A 20,922-nucleotide genomic window follows, 5' to 3' on the forward strand; every position below is an offset into this window, starting at 1 on the left:
TCTTAGATTCTGCAAGATCATAGCAAAAAGTCTTTGGTGTGGGAGAGCAATTTTACACAAAAGAGATAGATCAAAAACTCAATATGGGATTCTTTGATATTAAATTAAAATTTATATGAATACATGAACACATTTTGGGGGGGCTTCCCTGGTAGGTCAGATAGTAGAGTCTGTCTGCAGTGCTGGAGACCAGGGTTTGATCTCTGGGTTGGGAAGATCCCCTAGAGAAGGAAATGACAACCCACTCCAGTATTCTTGCCTGGAAAATCTCATGGATGGAGGAGCCTGGCAAGCTATAGTCCATGGGGTTGCCAAGCAAGAGTCGGACATGACTGAGCAACTTCACTTTCTTTTTTTTCAACTATTTTTGTGCCTGCAGGTTAGATACTATCAAGCAAACTGCCATGTCTGATCCACAATCCTTTAAAATTTTTAACCCAAAGACAAATAGGAAAATTCAGTAAATTTTAACTTTCCAGATTTTCTCAGAAAGAGTTATAAAACACAGTTGGATAATCTATTTACCCCAAATGAATTACCTATGTATGTTGTGAGGTAGCAATGAAAGACTATGATCTTCTATGGTGATAACACACTCAATGCAGAAGCCTTCCCTCTTCACAGTGTGTGAAGAGTGTGAATAAGGGATGGAGAGTCACCTTTCATTATTTCATCAACTACTGGTGTTTTCACAGTATTTTAAATGCCTGATTTCAATTTTACAACTATACCAATATTTATTCTGAAAGGTAATCACATGTTCCAAGTAGCAGAACTTCCAACACGTTCTCTAGGAATAATTTGCAGTTCTTTTTTTGTGGGGGCAGGGGGAGGTATGGGGTGCACTTCATGGCTTGTAGGATCTCAGGTCCCCAACCAGGGATTGAACCCAGGTCACGGCAGTGAAAGGGCTGAATCCTAACCAGTAGACCACCAAGGAACTTCCTAATTCACAGTTCTGAACCATACTTCAGAAAAAAATTTGCAGCAGTCCAGGATTTATTCCTACTCCATCACAGGTAATACTGCATAGATCTCTACAGGAACTTTAAATTCTTCTGCTGTGAACTTTAAGACTGCTATGAAAGATGTACTTTGGGGAACACTGAGTACTCCATAAGGAAGCCATTAGCGTGATTTGAAATGAATCTTCAACATGGCCGAGCAGGTCTGGACAGAGACCCCAAACCATCTCTGTGAAACAGCCCCACTCCCTCCACAGTACTGGGGACAGCAAAAGTTGTTCTGCACTATTCTGTGCCTAAAGGTTTTTCTTGGTGCTTTCTTTACACAGTATCAGATCTTGGGTCTGCATCCCCATCATTACCCTCTTCTTCCCCTTCTCTGCAGCAAAACATATTCCTTCTTATTTCTTCTAATCTTTTTTTTTAATGGCTTCATTTTTTTCTTTTATTGTGTTTTATTTAAAAAGAATATACACAATATGTAGGTGAGTTACAAAGCAGAATAATGAAGTGAACACCACTGATTCAGCATTTAACCCAGGAAAATATTAATACTGTTGCCAAGTTCCCTGTGTGATCCTCCATTTGACATAGAGGTTATTATTACCTGAATTGTATTTGTTAGTCATTCCCCTGCTTTTCTTTAAAAATTTCACTACATCTAGCAGGTATTTCAGAGAGATTCTATCACTTATTCCCCGACCAAAAGTCTTCTGTTCTTTACACACACTTTTGAAGGATAGTATATTTTAAAGCTTATAATTTTTTATTAGTTACACAATAGTCCATCCTCCTAATAACACAAAGATTCCTGAGTAAGCTGTACATGCATCTTCTATAAGAAGAGCTTTGCAAATACCTAAAGATGATAAACTTAAGGATGTTTCACAAAAGAGTGCTTCGTGGTGCAATGTGGACTGTAAGCTTTCAATACTGAAAGATAGCTTAGTGAAGAGGTTCCTAAATTTAATAGACAAGTTTTACCAGTCAGCAGAAAAAATCAGAAAAGGAAGGAATGTGATGAGCTCTTCCACAGAGGTACATGTATGCAATTTAAAGACCTGCTTTTTAGCCTGAGATTATCCTACTTCCTTGGAATTAAATTTTCCTTTTCTTCATAAAACTATAGGAGATGGTAAGAATTTTTTGGTTGCTGTTCATGCGCTCTTTTTAAAGTTAAAATTGAACTTATTTAGCCAAATAAAAATTTGAAAACCCTGTGTCTTACCCAAAGTCTTCTGAAATTGTACTGGCCCACAGAATCCCAAAGCTTGGCAACCTCACTATGACCACAATATAATACTATTCTATACCTACCAGATTGGCTAAAACTTAAAAAGTTGGCAACATCAAATCTTGCAAGAATGTGGAGCCATAGGGACTCCCATATACTGCTGAAGAACTTACAAACTGGTATAACCACTTTGGAAAACAGTCTGACATTATCCACTATGACTTAAGATATACTCTAGAACTCAGCAATTTTATTCCAGATATATACCCTGGACAAACTCCTGTACATGGGTACCAAAATACACAAATAAGAATATTCACAGAAAAATTGTTTTATACAGTAATAGTCCAAAATTGGAAACAATTTAATATCCATATACAGTACAATGAATAAAAACAATGCGGGTTATCAAACACTACAAGGTAAATGGACAAAACATATACATATATAAATATGCACACACACACACACACATACATACACATAATGCTGAGTGAAAGCTACTCAACAAGAGAAACGTACAGAATGACTCCATCTATACAGAATTCAAAAACAGATGGAACTATTCAATATGATTTGAGTGATAAGCTAAAAGGAAAATGAAGGAAACTGTTATCACAAAACACAGACGAGAGGTTATATCATAAAGTGGGAGAGAAGGATGGTGATCCAGAAGGAGGCCCCTGAGAGCTGGCAATGTCTCATTTCTTGATCTAAGGGGTGGTTAGAAAAGTGAACACTTTATAGTTATTGTTTAAGCTGTTAATATGCTTTCTACAATCTTTTGTATAAAAGTGATGTACTTAAAAAAAAAATTGTAAGGGGCTGTCTCTTGAGGTAGCAGATGCTCCATCACATATGTTTAAGCAGAGCTAAAGGTTCACATATCAGATGTGTTACAGCAGAAACTCAAGTACTCATCAGGAATTTGGATTAGCTGACCATCAGTCTCCTGCCAATGAAGAAATTTTATGCATTTATTTCCATACCTTATAACGATGATTTTTATGAACACTATTCTGGAAGCAGTCCATACAGAGTACACATGTTGGATCAATTGCACAGTCCCTGCAAAAGATTAAAAATCAGGTGCCAAAATTTAGATGATTCCCATTGATACTCAAAGTATAACAATGATATAATGTGAATCAATTTCCTATATGATACACAAACTATTTATGAAAATGCTTTAAAAATTGAATTCCAAATAATGTTGGCCTCTTTCTGGCCATATTTGAATGTATATGGTTGGATGTTTGGTTTTGTTTCCTAAATTATCCTCATTACTTTGACCTTTCACCTGGTTTCAAACTACTACTATTAAATTCCACTTCAAAATTAGTTTTCTGGTGCATGATTTGGCAGCACGTACGCCAAAATTAGTTTTCTGAAAAACTCATCAGTTTTTCTTCACTTTCTGCATCATCTTATCCTATTACAGTTACAAATGTATTTTACAGGCACTGATTGTTCACTGGTAAATGAGGCTTGGTTAAAGACAAAATTCCTTAGAATGTAAGCAACATAAGGGAAAGGATTTTAATTTATTTTGTATAATATGTCCCAAGCATGTAGAGCAGTGCCTGGCACATGTTAAATATTCAATGAATATTTATTGAATAAATTAAATTAAATTTAAATTTAAATTAAATTCTTAATATTTTCCTTAATAAAAACTTTTAAAATGTAAAATTTTATTTAATACTTTCAGGGAAACATTGACAATAATATAAACAAGTGCAAAGTGCAAAATTAATTTTTAGAATATTTATTTAGAAAATTTGAAGCGATGGAATTGCACAATGTTAAAACTGAACTTTTAAATGTTAATAAGTAAAGACTGACTAATAGCAGTTTCTAAAATATATATGTTCTACTAACCTACTCACAGCAGGATTTCCAAATCTCAGCAGTACTGACATTTTAAACTGAATAATTATTTGCTGGTGATACAGGAGACTGTCCTGTGTACCACAGGATGGTTAAGCAGCAACCCGGCCTCTATCCACTAGATGTTAGTACCATTCCCCTAGTTGTGACAATTAAAAATGCCTCTGGGACCCTTTTGGAGAAATGAGGTCTACAAATGTCTTCTACTATGCTTTAGTTGAAACTGACCGGGCTTCCACTAAAGTACTTAACAAGATAAATGAAACTGCTATATAGCAAAATGGTATACAAAATACAAAAGGTGAATTTTCCCCAAGAAAAAAAGAGAATAAAGAAATGTAGTATGTTCTAAACAACTGCTGTGTGTGCTTAGTCACTCAGTTGTGTCTGACTCTTTGTGACCCCATGGACTGCTAGGCTCCCTGTCCATGGGGATTCGCCAGGCAAGAATATTGGAGGGGGTTGTCATGCCATATTCCAGGGGATCTTCCCAACCCAGGGATCGACCCCAGGTCTCCCACATTGCAGGTGATTCTTTACCAGCTGAACACAAATCAGTCAAATCTAGAATTACAGTGAAGCAAAAAGTAATTCTCTGTATTTATAAAATCTAAAGAGTCACATTCCTAACCTAAACAACTTCTAATAAAAGAAAAAAAAAACAACCCCTAAAAGTGCAATTAAGATCTAAAAGTTAAAAAGTTTCAGGCAAGAGTAGAGAATAAAAAAGTTCTCTGTGTTACCATGCTGCTTAAGTCCTTTCCCAAAAGGCAAAAAACCTAAAGCCATTTCCAGTTTCCCTACCACTGACCTCTTCTATCCAATTAAGTTACAAATGCTCCAACAGGTTCTTTGATACCAAATGTCACTTGGTGGCAAAAAAACAACTTGAAATGACAAGGGACTACAGACTTTATTTATATCACTTGCTGTGAACAGTCATAGGTTTCTTATAGAAATGCTGTGTTTGATTGTAGGATCCTGCCCTAACTCTACTGGGGAAGTATTCAGAATTCTGAAATACATGTGGCACCAAGAGTTTCAGATAAGGGTGTATGGACTACATTATAAACAAGGCAAAAATCAATCACTTATATACTTTCAGAGAACAAGAAGAAAAATGAGAGAATTGTGTAAGTCATATATTCAAAAGTAAGCTGTACTAGCAAAAACAAACATAAATAAATGCATAATAATAGGAAGTTAATTAAGAAGAATTAAATACAACTAGCAATACACCAAGAAAGGTATATCATAAAATAGGCACAGAATATCAAGGTGTAATTACAACCAATCCTGTACATTTCTAAATCTTACCTACAAGAATATGTTGTCTCTCCACTTTTGAAAACCTTCCCACAAAGTTGAAACGCTCCACTGTGCTTCAGTTTCTCTAAGCAAATATCCGGATCTTCTCCAAATAAGTACCATTCCAGTGGAGTGAATATTGACCTCTGTATGCTCTCCTCCTGCTTTTCCAAATCTGGGTCCATTTCAGCAAAATAAATTTCAGGCACCACTTGTGCCAAATAGTTCAAGAAAGTAGTATAAAAATCAATCTGCTGATCCCACCACTGAAAAACAAAACAAAACAAAAATTAAACTTTCTTACAAGTTCCTTCTTAAAGATCTAGGAGCACAAGTAATGGCACAGATAATGGCATAATTCTGTAGTTTCAGAGAAAGTGATTTACAGTATACTCTTATTTTACCCTTCACCAATACAAAAGGCAAGAATACTGGAGTGGATTGCCATTTCCTTCTCCAGAGGATCTTCCTGACCCAGGGATTGAAACCCGGGTCTCCTGCGTTGAAGGCCGACGCTTTAACCTCTGAGCCACCAGGGAAGCCCAATACAAAAGGAGCTTTAGTGCTGGAAAAGACTCTTGAGAGTCCCCTGGACAGCAAGGAGATCAAACCAGTCAATCCTAAAGGAAATCAACCCTGAATATTCATTAGAAAGACTGATGCTGAGGCTTTGATACTCTGGCCACCTGATGTGAAGAGCCGACTCATTGGAAAAGACCCTGATGCTGGGAAAGATTGATGGCAGAATAAGAAGGGGGCTACAGAGGATGAAATGGTTGGATGGCATCATCTATTCAATGGACATAAGACTGAGCAAACTCCAGAAGACAGTGAGGGACAGGGAAGCCTGGCATGCTGCAGTCCATGGGGTTGCAAAGAGATGGACAGGACTGAGCGACTGAACAGTAGCAAATACAAAAGGAATGTAGGTGATTTTTTTTTTTTTAAAGGACTTAGAAATAAGTGGTCGTTCACATATAGAAAAAAGAAGTGCAACTATAGCAGATGAGAATTACTCTTCCCTGCTGACGTGGCCAACTCCTGGTGTGTGAAGGTGATTCCATTATCAGTCAGAGGCTGCAGTGATAAAGTATTCCTCATACCAGTAGTTTAATTAAATTTTATTTTTTTCTTCCAGTTTTATTGAGATATAATTGACATACAGCACTTAATGAGTTTAAGGTGTACAACATAATTATCTGACTTACATACATCATGAAATGATTACCATAAGAGTTTTAGTGAATATCCATCATCTCACACAGATATAAAATTAAATGAATGGGGAAAAAATGATTTTTTCCTTGTGATGAGAACTCTAAGGATTTACTATTAATTTAATTATTTAAAGGAACCATAGCATTTAATGAGATGAAAATGAATGAGTGTCAGAGTTTTAGAACGCAAAAAGCACTCACCATAAAACAAAAAGAAAAGATAAATGAACACCAGCAAAAACAAACAAACAACCTTCTGCTCTTCAAAAGAAAGTTACAGGTGGCTTTTTGCCATGCTTATTTGCACAGGAAAACATGCTCAACATCATTAAATCATTAGAGAAATGCAAATTAAAGTGGCAGTGAGATATCCCTATAAAACCTATCAGAGTGTAGGTAAAAAAATAAAATAAAAATTTGGCAATACCAAGTATCAACACAAATGTAGAAAACTTGGAAAGGAAAGGGACTCAAAATGTTATGCACACACTTTACAAAAGAGTTCAGCAGTTTCTCACACAGTTAAATATATACTTACCATATGACCCAGCAATCAAACTCCTAGTTATCTAATCAAGAAATAAAAACTTACATTCACAAAACACTTATACTTGAAAGTTAGAGCAGCTTTATTCATAATTGCCCCAAACTAGAAATGACTCATTTGTCCTTCAACTGGCAAATTATGAACAGTTTGTACATCCAAAGCACAGAATATTCAGCATACTCCTTTATTGCTCAGCAATAAAAGGACTGAATTATCAACACATGCAACATCAAAAGAAGTCAAACTCAAAAAGATTATGTACTACTGCCTCTTAGTAGTTGGGACCTTGTTCATATTGACAGCATATATGTGAACTGAGCAAAGCACATCTCTGGACCAAATTCCTGACTCCCATTATAAGTGGTTTTAACAGATACTATATGTAGATTCCAATAACGCCACCTTTGTCTTCAATCAAGCAAGAGAGCTTTCTAAGTACCCAGAAACGCCCTGTTAAAAGACATTCATGGATTACTCATTGGCAATTTGGCCTTAAATGTGAGGCAATTACCTCAAACCACCCAGCCAGCCCAACATTTTTAATGCCATTAAGTAACAGCAGTCTTTAAATAGAGGCAGGAAAGATAGAACTCTCTACTCTCAAACCAACATTGGCAATCGAGTTGCAGTTAATGGACATGACCAGATGGTCAACACCAAAATCAAACTGACTATAGTCTTTGCAGCCAAAGATGGAGAACCTCTATAAAGTCAGCAAAAACAAGACCGGGAGCTGACTGTGGCTCAGATCATGAACTCCTTATTGCCAAATTCAGACTTAAATTGAAGAAAGTAGGGAAAACCACTAGACCATTCAGGTATGACCTAAATCAAATCCCTTATGATTATACAGTGGAGTGACAAACAGATTCGAGGGATCAGATATGATAGACAGAGTACCTGAAGAACTATGGATGGAGGTTCGTGACACTGTACAGGAGGCAGTGATCAAGACCATCCCCAAGAAAAAGAAATGCAAAAAGCAAAATGGTTGTCTGATGAGGCCTTACAAATGGCTATGAAAAGAAGAGAAGCAAAAGGCAAAGGAGAAACGGAAAAGATAAACCCATTTGAATGCATAGTTTCAAAGAATAGCAAGGAGAGATAAGAAAGCCTTCCTCAGTGATCAATGCAAAGAAATAGAGGAAAACAATGGAATGGGAAAGACTACAGACCTCCTCAAGAAAATTAGAGATACCAAGGGAACATTTCATGCAAAGATGGGCACAATAAAGGACAGAAATGGTATGGATCTAACAGAAGCAGAAGAAGAGGTGGCAAAAATACACAGGAGAACTGTACAAAAAAGATCTTCACGACCCAGATAATCACTCATCTAGAGCCAGACATCCAGGAATGTGAAGTCAAGTGGGCCACTATGAACAAAGCTAGTGGAAGTGATGGAATTCCAGCTGACCTATTTCAAATCCTAAAAGATAATGCTGTGAAAGTGCTGCACTTAATATACCAGCAAATTTGGAAAACTCAGCACTGGCCACAGGACTGGAAAAGGTCAGTTTTTTCATTCCAATCCTAAAGAAAGGCAATGCCAAAGAATGCTCAAACTACTGCACAATTGTACTCATCACACATGTCAGCAAGTAATGCTGAAAATTCTCCAAGCCAGGCTTCAACAGTACGTGAACCGTGAACGTCCAGATGTTCAAGCTGGATTTAGAAAAGGCAGAGGAACCAGAGATCAATTTGCGAACATCCACTGGTTCATCGAAAAAGCAAGAGAGGTCCAGAAAGACATCTACTTCTGCTTTACTGACTATGCCAAAGCCTTTGACTGTGTAAATCACAACAAACTGTGGAAAATTCTGAAAGAGATGGGAATACCAGACCACCTGACCTGCCTCCTGAGAAATCTGTATGCAGGTCAAGAATCAACAGTTAGAACGGGACATGGAACAACAGACTGGTTCCAAATTGGGAACAGGGTACGTCAAGGCTGTATATTGTGACCCTGCTTATTTAACTTCTATGCAGAGTACATCATGAGAAATGCTAGACTAGATGAAGCACAAGCTGGAATAAAGGGAGAAATATCAATAACCTCAGATATGCAGATGACACCACCCTTATGGCAGAAAGTGAGGAGGAACTAAAGAGCCTCTTGATGAAGGTGAAAGAGAGTGAAAAAGTTGGCTTAAAACCCAACATTCAGAAAACTAAGATCATGGCATCCGGTCCCATCACTTCATGGCAAATAGATGGGGAAACAGTGGACACGACACAATGGCAGACTATTTTTTTGGGCTCCAAAATCACTGCCGATGGTGACTACAGCCATGAAATTAAAAGATGCTTGCTCCTTGGAAGGAAAGTTATGACCAACCTAGGCAGTATATTAAAAAGCAGAGACATTACTTTACCAAAAAAGGTCCGTCTAGTCAAAGCTATGGTTTTTCCAGTAGTCATGTACGGATGTGAGAGTTGAACTATAAAGAAAGCTGAGCACTGAAGAATTGATGCTTTTGAACTGTGATGTTGGAGAAGACTCTTGAGAGTCTCTTGGATAGCAAGATCCAACCAGGCCATGCTAAAGGAAATCAATCCTGAATATTCACTGGAAGGACTGATGCTGAAGCTGAAACTCCAATACTTTGGCCACCTGATGCGAAGAACTGACACATCTGAATAAGACCCTTATGCTGGGAAAGACTGAAGGTGGGAGGAGAAAGGAACGACAGAGGATGAGATGGTTGGATGGCATCACTGACTCAATGGACCTGAGTCTGAATAGACTCCAGGAGTTGGTGATGGACAGGGAGCCCTGGTGTGCTGCAGTCCATGGAGTCGCAAAGAGTTGGACACGACTGAGTGACTGAACTGAACTGAATTAAATTAATTCTGTTCATTTGAAATGGGTTGGCTTTCTGGTTTTATTAGTATTTCATGTTTGTTTTATATTTACATAAGAACCATATAAGGCATTTATACTAGCTTCATATTTGCTGATAAAGGTCTGTATAGTCTAAGCTGTGGTTTTTCCAGTAGTCTTGTATGAATGTAAGAGCTGGACCATAAGGAAGGATGGGTACCAAAGAAATGATGCTTGCAAACTGTGGTGTTGGAGAAGACTCTTGAAGAGTCCTTTGGACAGCAAGATCAAACCAGTCAATCTTAAAGGAAATCAACCCTGAATAGTTATTGAAAGGACTGATGTTGAAGGTGAAGCGCCAACACTTTGGTGAAGAGCCGGCTCACTGGAAAAGACTCTGATGCTGGGAAAGATTGAAGGCAAAAGGAGAAGAGGGTGGCAGAGAATGATATGGCTGGATAGCATCACTGATTCAACGGACATGACCTTGGACAAACTTTGGGAGATAGTAAGGGACAGGGAGGCCTGGAGTGCTGCAGTCAAAGGGGTTGCCAAGAACTGGACATGACTTAGAAAGACTAAACAACAACAATATTCTAAATTAAAAAAAAAATTTAAGGCTATGTACTATATAATTCCATTTATATAACATTCCAGAAAAGGCAAAACTACCAGAGATAGAGGATAGCACAGTGGTTGCAAGAGGCTGACAACAAAGTAGCAGCAACATAAATTTTGAGGGCAGTGGAACAGTTCTGTAGCATCGGTATTATGGTGATGATTACACAACTGTTGGCAACTCTCAAAACTCACAGAACTGTACAATAAAAAGTTATTTATGGAAATTTTCATAGTGAATAAAAAATAATATGGTTTGAAAGATGAAAAGGAGAACCACAGATTGAGACAAATATCTGCAATAATACACTAAATAATTCTCTCCCAAAGATCAAGGATGAGGCAAAGATATCTGTTCTCTTCTATTTACTACAGTACTAGAGGTCATAGCTAGTGAAATAAAACAAGAAAAATAAATAAAAGGCATGGTGACTGGAAAGCAAGAAATAAAACTGTCTCTAGTCACATACAATATGATTACTCTTCACAAAGAAATTCTGAGAAATCAATTAAAAATCACACACAAGTTTCCCTGGTGGCTCAGTGGTAAAGAATCCGCCTGCCAGTGCAGGAGACATGGGTTTGATCCCCAATCTGGGAAGATCCCACATGGCGCGGAGCAACTGAGCCCATGCCCTAGAGCCGAGGAACCACAGAAGCCGCCACCACAATGAGACACTGGCACACCACAACTAGAGGGTAGCACCCTCTCCCCACAACTAGAGAAAAGCCCGTGTGGCAACAAATATCCAGCACAGCCAAAAACAAAATAATACATAAACTATTAAAACAGACACACACACAGACTTCCATGGTGGTACAGAGATTAAGAATCTACCTGCCAGTGGAGGGGACACAGGTTTGAGGGAAGATTCCACATGCTGTGGGGCAACTAAGCCTGTGCACCCAAATACTGAGCCCATGCTCCACAACAAGAGAAGCCACCACAATGAGAAGCCCACAAACTGCAAAGAGAGTAGCCCCCGTGGCCGCAACTAGAGAGAGCCTGTGCACAGCAACAAAGACCCAGTGTAGCAAAAACAACAAAAAAAAAAAAAACAAAAAAAAACAAGTAAGAATACTAAGTGAACTAAGCAAGCTCATTAGATGTAAGATCAATACATAAAAATCAACTATATTTCTATATACTAGCAACAAATAACTGGAAAATGAAATTTTAAAAAATAGCATTTACAGTAGCATCAAAAAATACTTGGCAATTAGTTCACATTGAACACTACAAAACATTATTGAGAGAAATTTATAAAATATCTTAAAAAATGAAGAGTTGCATCATGTTCATTGTTTATAGGATTCAATATTTTTAAAAGGTTTATACATCCTAACTGAGCTACAAATTCTACACAATCCAAGCAAGCTTTCTTGTAAAAATTAACAAGCTAATTCTAAAACTAATATGGAGGGAATTCCCTCGCAGTCCAGTGGTTAGAACTTGGCACTTTCACTATCATGATCCAGGTTCAATCCCTTGTTGAGGAACTAAAATCCTACAAGCTGTGCATGGTAGCCAAAAAAAAGAGGAAATGTAAAGGACTTGGAGACTTAACAGTACCTGATTTTAGGACCTACTATAAAGGTATACTAATAGTATGAAATTAGCACTGGTGTATATATACATTTATCAATGGAACTAAGACAGTTTAAAAATGAATCCACATACGTATGTAAAGTGAAGGCAAAAGTTGCTCAGTCGTGTCTGACTCTTTGCAACCCCATAGTCCATGGAATTCTCCAGGCCAGAATACTAGAGTGGGTAGCCTTTCCCTTCTCCAGGGGATATTCCCAACCCAGGGATCAAACCCAGGTCTCCCACGTTGCAGGCAGATTCTTTATCAGCTGAGCCACAAGGGAAGCCCAAGAATACTGGAGTGCAGTGTCAATTCATTTTTTAAAAAAGGAAACAACGTAGTTCAAAAAAGACAGCCATTTTCAAAAATTGGTGCAGGAGAAATTAGATATCCTAATGGAAAAAAATTAACTTCAACCCATACTTCATACCATACACAAAAATTAATTTGAAATGGATCACAGATTTAAATGTAATAACTAAAACTGTAGAATTACTTGACAAACACATAGAAGAAAACACTTTGACATCCTCTGGGAGGGCAAAGATTTCTTGAACAGGGCACAAAAACAGCTAACCATGAAAAAAAATGGATAAAACAGAATTAATCTAAATTAAAACTTTCTGTTCCTCAAAATAAACATGAGTAACTGATATCCAGTTCTGCTACTCACTGTGCATTTTTCAAATTTTCATACAATCAAACTGTGAAAGATAAATTTTAGAACAGATATATATTAAAATGAACATGTCCCTACTTCTTAAATTGAGCTATTGCTTCTATGAAATTACACAGAAATAGGAGGCAACTATGAGGTATATTTATCATATACTAACCCAATTTGCCAACAGAGGATAGAGCACCCACCCACAGCTATCTACATAGCTAAAGTCCTGGCCCTCTTAGCACAGGAATACCCTGATCCCAAGAAGTAAGACTGGCTGTTCAGGCCATTGGGTAGTGTTCAGTTCAGTTCGGTCACTCAGTCATGTCCGACTCTTTGCGACCCCATGAATCACAGCACACCAGGCCTCCCTGTCCATCACCAACTCCCAGAGTTCACTCAGACTCATGTCCATCGAGTCAGTGATGCCATCCAGCCATCTCATCCTCTGTCATCCCCTTCTCCTCCTGCCCCCAATCCCTCCCAGCATCAGAGTCTTTTCCAATGAGTCAACTTTTCACATGAGGTGGCCAAAGTACTGGAGTTTCAGCTTTAGCATCATTCCTTCCAAAGAAATCCCAGGGCTGATCTCCTTCAGAATGGACTGGCTGGATCTCCTTGCAGTCCAAGGGACTCTCAAGAGTCTTCTCCAACACCACAGTTCAAAAGCATCAATTCTTCGGCGTTCAGCCTTCTTCACAGTCCAACTCTCACATCCATACACGACCACAGGAAAAATCATAGCCTTGACTAGATGGACCTTAGTCGGCAAAGTAATGTCTCTGCTTTTCAATATACTATCTAGGTTGGTCATAACTTTCCTTCCAAGGAGTAAGCGTCTTTTAATTTCATGGCTGCAGTCACCATCTGCAGTGATTTTGGAGCCCCCAAAAATAAACTCTGACACTGTTTCCACTGTTTCCTCATCTATTTCCCATGAAGTGATAGGACCGGATGCCATGATCTTCGTTTTCTGAATGTTGAGCTTTAAGCCAACTTTTTCACTCTCCACTTTCACTTTCATCAAGAGGCTTTTTAGTTCCTCTTCACTTTCTGCCTGAAGCAAAAACCATCAAGGGAAATGAAAGAATCCTAGAAAAAATAATAGGGGTGGAAAACTAGGACTCTTCAGTCTTTAAAAATAAAGGCTAGATAACGTTTATAAAATCATTAAGAGTTCTGACAAGGTGAACACATACTTGTTCACTATATCTTAAGAATAAATAAGGTGGGAGGGGGGTTCATGTTTGGGAACGCATGTAAGAATTAAAGATTTTAAAATTTAAAAAAATTAAAAACTAAAAAAAAAAAAAAGAACAAATAATAGGTGCCCGTTTGAAGTGTTAAAAACCAGTTTTCAGGACAAAGAAAAGGAATCAGAAATCTATTCAACTATGATAAACTCATAAAACTTGTCTAAGGAGTTTTATAAGCTGACATACAATTAGAATTAATCATTAACAGGGGAAAGGCATAAATCGAGAGACTGCAACTGACATATGCACAGTACTATATACATAAAATAGGTAACAAATAAGAACCTCCTGTAATAGCACAAGGAACTCTACTCAATACTCTGTAATGCCTATATGGGAAAAGAATCTAAAGAAAGAGTGGATATATGTGCTTGTGTGTGTGTGTGTGTGTGTATATACACATAAAACTGATTCACTTTGTGTACACCTGAAACTAACGCATTATAAATCAACTAGACTCCAATAAAAAAAATTTTTTTAAAGAATTTACATAAAATTCCATCATAAGTAACTAAGTTACATATATTTGATTATATATAAGGCTGAGTTTGCTCTCCTGAAGCTCAATATGCCTCCATAAGTTCAACTCTATAAAACTTTATATAAAACATATTATATTAAAATTAGGTATTATTGTAGAAATTAAATTAGCCTGTCCTCTCAGAAGGACAATTTTAATAATTATTAAAATTTTTAATTTATATAAACTTTGACTGAGAAATTCCCACTTCGAGGAATCTGTTCCTCACAGATAAACTCAAATATGTAAAAAGAAATATATACAAGTATTTTATTTGCAGGATTATTATAATAATAAAAGGCTAGAAACAACTTAAATGTCCCATAACAAAAGCTGAATAAATCATGGCACATAAATTCAATGCAGTCATTGTATAAAAGAGAGGGGGCACAGGTTTAAATGTACTAATATAAGACATTCTTCAAGCTATATGGTTAAATAAAAAGCAAACAATACAAAACAGTGAATACTGATATATCTCCTCTTCACGTCTTTCAACGCGAAGAGAGGAGATATATCAGTATATGCTTACGTAAGAGTAGACAATCTTTGAAAGGGTTCAAAATACACTGTTAACAGCAGAAATAGGCCTCTATTTTTCACTGTATAAACATTTTTACTATTTCTTTTTTTTTACCATATGTATTATCTATCAAAAATCATTTTAAAGTTTTTTCAATCTATACATTTCATATACAAAGTTATTCATAACAGGAAAAAAAATCTGAATGTCCATCAATAAGGGAATAGTTTAAAGAAATGGTGGAATTTATCATTTAATCAGACCTACTTAACTGTAAATATATATATATATATATTCCATTGTGTCCACTATACCACTTGTAACTGTGAAAAAACAAAGTCCACCTAAATGTTTATCATTAAAGGGTACATCCACAGTATTATATGCAGTCAGAAGGTCATAAAATACTGTAGACTGAAAAAAGCAAATTTAAAATAATATAACTTCATTTTTGTAAAAGCAAAAACAAACCTCTAGATGATATTTATACATTTCTACACATTTGAGTTTCCTAATTCAACATGTACATCAATGTAGAGATATACATATATATCTGTATAGATACATGTATCATTATGTTTCCTAAACACAGAATGTCTAGCAAGAGAAACATCAAATAGTTAGCAGTGGTTATATGGGAAAAAGAACTGAGGGAAAGGTCTCAGAATTTTCACTTTTTACTGTAAATGATGTTACACTGTTTGACCTTGTTTGATAAGTGTCAATAATGCAATCAAGAGGGGGGGAAAAAAACTCTAAAAAAAACACAGGAGATACATCTATTAAAATGATGCCAAAAAGTCTCAAAGTGTCTCCCTTTAAGATACTTATTAAGAACAAAGGGAAAAGGTAGTAACTATAGAGAAACCTTGCAGATACCAACTTAACCAAGTGATTAAGATAAATATCACTAGTAATAAGAAATACTGATATCAAGAATCCCTTAATATGATATACTGAGAAGGATATGGTACCATTTTTGTTATTCTTGCCAAAAACATATACCCTCCTTCCAAATGTAAGAGAATGTCCTACCCAAACTGGGAACATTGTGCAAAGTAACTGCTCAATATTCTTGAGCAGTCTTGCTGAGGTCATTAAAAATAAGGAAAAATCAAGACACTGTTAAAAACTGAAAGGAGACTATGGAGAAACTGAGACACCGTTACATACTGGATGAAACAAACAGGTGGGAGGTAAGATGGGAACCTTGACAGGCTCCTGAAACAGAAGAAGGACATTAGTAGGAAAACTGGTAAAATTTGAATAAGGACTGTTGTTTAGTTCATAGAAATATTAACTTCCTAACCCTAATAACTGTACTACTTTATGTGAGATGCTAACATTAGGGGATGCAGGGGTTAGGGATATAATGGAACTGCCTGTGCTATTTTTGTAAGTTTTCTTAAAAGTCTAAAATGAGTTCAAAATAAGTTTGAAAAAGGGAGATGATATTGAAGATGTCTATTTCTACCTAGTGGAAAGGCAGTAAAGATATACAGTACATTAAAGTAGGTTACAAAGAAGCATGTATAAAATCTCATTTGGTTATATACTATATATATTAACATGGGGAAAATTTAGCAGGAATATATACCAAAATGTTAACAGTAGTGAGTAGTGGGATTTTAGCCTATTTTCATGGAATTTGTAAGTTTGCTTACCTAATAACAATAATATCTTTATGGCGATTCCATATTTTGGGAGCAATTTTTTAATTATAAAATTTAAAATATTTTACTAAAACCTTAAAAAAAAAAAAACCAACCGTACCTTCCAATATTCTAACTTTAATATTTATAGGGTACTCACAAACAAACAACTCACGTTTGCATACCTGACAATAACTGTAACTAGAAGATTTAACATTCTATGTTGTACCTGAAATTCTTTTCTTCAAAGAGCATTAAAAAAAAAAAATTCTCTATATATTCAGTACTATACACCAAAACCCCTTTTCTGTCCTATCTAATTATGGAAGGCACAGAACTAGTTTCTAATCTAGTTTCCAAGAATGTTTTTAAGAACATGAGAAACTTGAGAATCACCCAAAACCTCAGGGATCTATTCTGGTTCAATTCCTTCATTTAAAACCGAGTTATAAGGAAAAAGTAAACTGGCTTGTCCAAGACTGAATACTAATTATCAGGGTCAGGAGCAGAACTTAGGTATCCTGACTCTCAAGAGTTCAGTGCTCATTCCACTTAATCAAATATAAATATATAACTCATTTAAGTTTACCCATAAGACTTGATCAATTTCACTTTAATAGTAAAACAAAAAAAAAGCTTTGCCTTCTTTTTTAAATCTCCCTCTAAATAAAGCCTCTTTAGCTAACAAATGCCTAATATTCATGGGTGCCACTAAATGTTCTTAAATTTTATCTCTGTCATTACACATCTCAGTCTGAGGAACTAACACTGTAAAATGCTATCTTTATAGAATTTTGGATTTGATTTGGATAGAATCTCTAGGTGTTGATGCCTTCAACACCTTCTTCACTGACTCTACCACTAGCTCTCTACCCTTCTACCTCACCTCTTCCTTAAAGTCCATTTAGCTCTAAACTCACCTCCATGAATACTTCACTAACCAACCTAAGGAAATTTCTCTCTCCCATAAGTCCAATACTAAAGGAGGTACACATTCAGAATCTACATCTTTGCTAGATAACATTTTGTTTTTGTTTTTGTTTGCTAAGTCATGTCAGTCATGTCCAACTCTGTGCGACTCCATAGATGGCAGCCCACTAAGCTCCCCCGTCCCTGGGATTCTCCAGGCAAGAACACTGGAGTGGGTTGCCATTTCCCTCTCCAATGCATGAAAGTGAAAAGGGAAAGTGAAGTCGCTCAGTCGTGTCCGACTCAGTGACTCCATGGACTGCAGCCTACCAGGCTCCTCCGTCCATGGGATTTTCCAGGCAAGAGTACTGGAGTGCGTTGCCATTGCCTTCTCCGGCTAGATAACATTGCTGCTCCTGCTGCTACTAAGTCGCTTCAGTCGTGTCTGACTCTGTGTGACCCCACAGACGGCAGCCCAGCAGGCTCCCCCGTCCCTGGGATTCTCCAGGCAAGAACACTGGAGTGGGTTGCCATTTCCCTCTCCAATGCATGAAAGTGAAAAGTGAAAGTGAAGTCGCTCAGTCGTGTCCGACTCAGTGACTCCATGGACTGCAGCCTACCAGGCTCCTCCGTCCATGGGATTTTCCAGGCAAGAGTACTGGAGTGCGTTGCCATTGCCTTCTCCGGCTAGATAACATTGCTGCTCCTGCTGCTACTAAGTCGCTTCAGTCGTGTCTGACTCTGTGTGACCCCACAGACGGCAGCCCACCAGGCTCCCCTGTCCCTGGGATTCTCCAGGCAAGAATACTGGAGTGGGTAGTTACCTTTAAATGTGGACATCAAGCCCCTTCAACCAGACTGTTAGCTCTTTGAGGGAAGGTACTTTCCTTCCAAATCCTTGTATCCCCACAAGCCTATCTCAAGTACAAGTTCTCAGTCATTGCTGAAAGTTACGGACTTCTTGCTAGAGAGAACAAAGCAAATAACATTAAACCTTCCAAAACTGTTTACAAAATTCTTAAAGAAGACAAAGTACAATTATACTGTTTCACAAAAAATTCTCTCCTAGATGACTGCCACGACTATGAAAATCTTTTTTCAGATAAGGTTTCTTTCTTTTTTTTTCCTCAATAAGAAAAACTATTCAGGGTGTACTTTCCTGAGTGACATGTTCAGGAATTACTGGTGACTGGAGTAGGTTTGATTTTGTTCTTTGGTTGGTTGCTTTTAGCATTTTCTCCAATTTGAGACATGATTAAGAATTTTACATTTTCATATTCAGGGGAAAAAACTTTTTTTTTCAATATTTAGATAAGGGAAGACTTTCCTAATCGGCTGTTCTGTGAAAACAAGTTCTCACACGCTTAAATTCTCAAACATTCCAAATATTTTCCTTGTCCCCAAGGAGATTAAAGATATTCTTTCAACTCTGACCCAGGGACTGGGATGCCTATTTGGGAACATCAGTCTGAAAACGGAACTTACTATAAGTATACTAGTTCCCTTTTGTTCAAATCACAACTTACGCTTCCTGAGATAACTGATGGACATCAACAGTCTTCAGAAGGCCTGTAATTCTAATTCCCTTGATTTAAAGGCATAACAAAATCTGGAGCTTGCAGAATTGTTCATAGCAAGTACTGGATTTGTAACTGGAACACCTCTAGGAACCAAGAAAATTTTTGGTTACACTAAAATTTTTTGTAATACTATCTGAAAGATTTGTGAAGTTTAAAAACAAGCAAACAACAAAAACCCTAGTTCACTCACTTATCCCAAAGGGAAATTGTCTGTATCTGATAATCAGCTCCCTAAGCCTGTCTGAAGACTTTCTCTCAGCCAGCTTCCACTCTCTTACAGCCCAAATTAAACAAAAATTTACCTTCCTATAACTTTTAAGTTATGCTGCCTGAAATAATCCAATACAAATTACTCTGCTCTTTCACCCAACAACCTATCAAATAAATGAAGATAATAAATAAAAACTCCCATTAATCTCTTTATTCCAGGGCTAAAAACAGGAATGTAGAAACTAAAGAAAACTTGCTCATTCCTAGAAATGAAATTTAGCCATCCATAAAGACATGGTATCCAGACCACATTCCATGTTGATTACTCTTTCACAGAACATGTAAAATATGCTTCTGTATTTCCCTTATCCTGGACACTAAGCTGCTTAAAGAGGTTTTTTTTTTTTTTTTTTTGCTTGCTTTGTTTTCTGAGTCATATCATGTTATGACTTAGTGAGTCTGCAAAAAACCTAAAACCCTCAAACCAGTCACATACAAGAGATTTAGTCCTACACACAAATACCCAGTCCTAGACATAAGGCTTTATTTTCATGGCAATTAAATCTCACCTTGTTAGTTTTAATATAAAATCTAGCCTAAGGAGATTGTGTATGCGTGTGTGTCCTATAATATTATCATATCTGTTAAGCCTTATATTGTTTGTACATATGGTATGTCTACTATGTCTTCAAGGCATGGATAAAATTGTTGTTTTGTTGTTGTTGTTTAGTTGCTAAGTCATGTTCAATTCTTTTGTGAGCCCATGGACTGTAGCCCACCAGGCTTCTCTGTCCATGGGATTTCCCAGACAAGAATACTGGAGTGGGTTGCCATTTCCTTTTCCAGAGGATCTTCCTGATCCAGGGATCAAACCCAGGTCTCCTGCATTGGCAGGAGGATTCTTTACCACTAAGCCATTAGCCAGAATCAAATGTACAGTAAGTATGATAAATAAGGCCCCTCTCTCTTCTTCCCTGTTGAAATAATTTACATATATGCATGCTGTCAGAATTCAGTCTTTGAAAGCATTCCATCCCTCCTAAGCCATTCTCTTCCCTTTTTTCTCTGACCATAGGTTCATGCTCCAATTTTCAAAGCTCTCCTTAAAGTCTCTGGATGAGTGAAATCTGGTTTTCTACACTATGGGGTACAGATCTCATATTCTCTTTCCACTGTGTTGAATTTATGTTTAAATAAACGAAAATTCTTTCTCAGAGTATGTGTATATAAAAACATACATGGATAAATTAACAGATTTTTCCTCCTGTGTCTAAAGTCATTTCTTGTCCAACCATACCAAAGGTTCAAAGGATTTGTAAAAGGCAGTTCATAAAGACACAGTAAGTGTTTATAGCTCTACTCCTCCAAACAAGTCAGAGACTTCATTCTGAAGAACAGATTAAGTAAATTATT

The 20,922-nt window shown here is 37.0% G+C and overlaps 1 protein-coding gene across 1 annotated transcript in view; it reads right to left on the bottom strand.

Annotated features, from left to right (window-relative positions):
• UBR1 (ubiquitin protein ligase E3 component n-recognin 1) overlaps window positions 1-20,922 on the bottom strand; it is a 166,626-nt gene that overhangs the window by 136,730 nt on the left and 8,974 nt on the right. The window contains exons 2-3 of the mRNA XM_069596070.1: window positions 5,407-5,663; window positions 3,189-3,267 (exon numbers count right to left, since the gene is read on the bottom strand). Coding sequence (XP_069452171.1) covers window positions 3,189-3,267; window positions 5,407-5,663 — 336 coding nt within the window. The remainder of the gene's footprint in view (window positions 1-3,188; window positions 3,268-5,406; window positions 5,664-20,922) is intronic.

This window comes from Ovis canadensis, chromosome 7, assembly GCF_042477335.2.
Source record: "Ovis canadensis isolate MfBH-ARS-UI-01 breed Bighorn chromosome 7, ARS-UI_OviCan_v2, whole genome shotgun sequence".
Taxonomy (NCBI): Eukaryota; Metazoa; Chordata; class Mammalia; order Artiodactyla; family Bovidae; genus Ovis; species Ovis canadensis.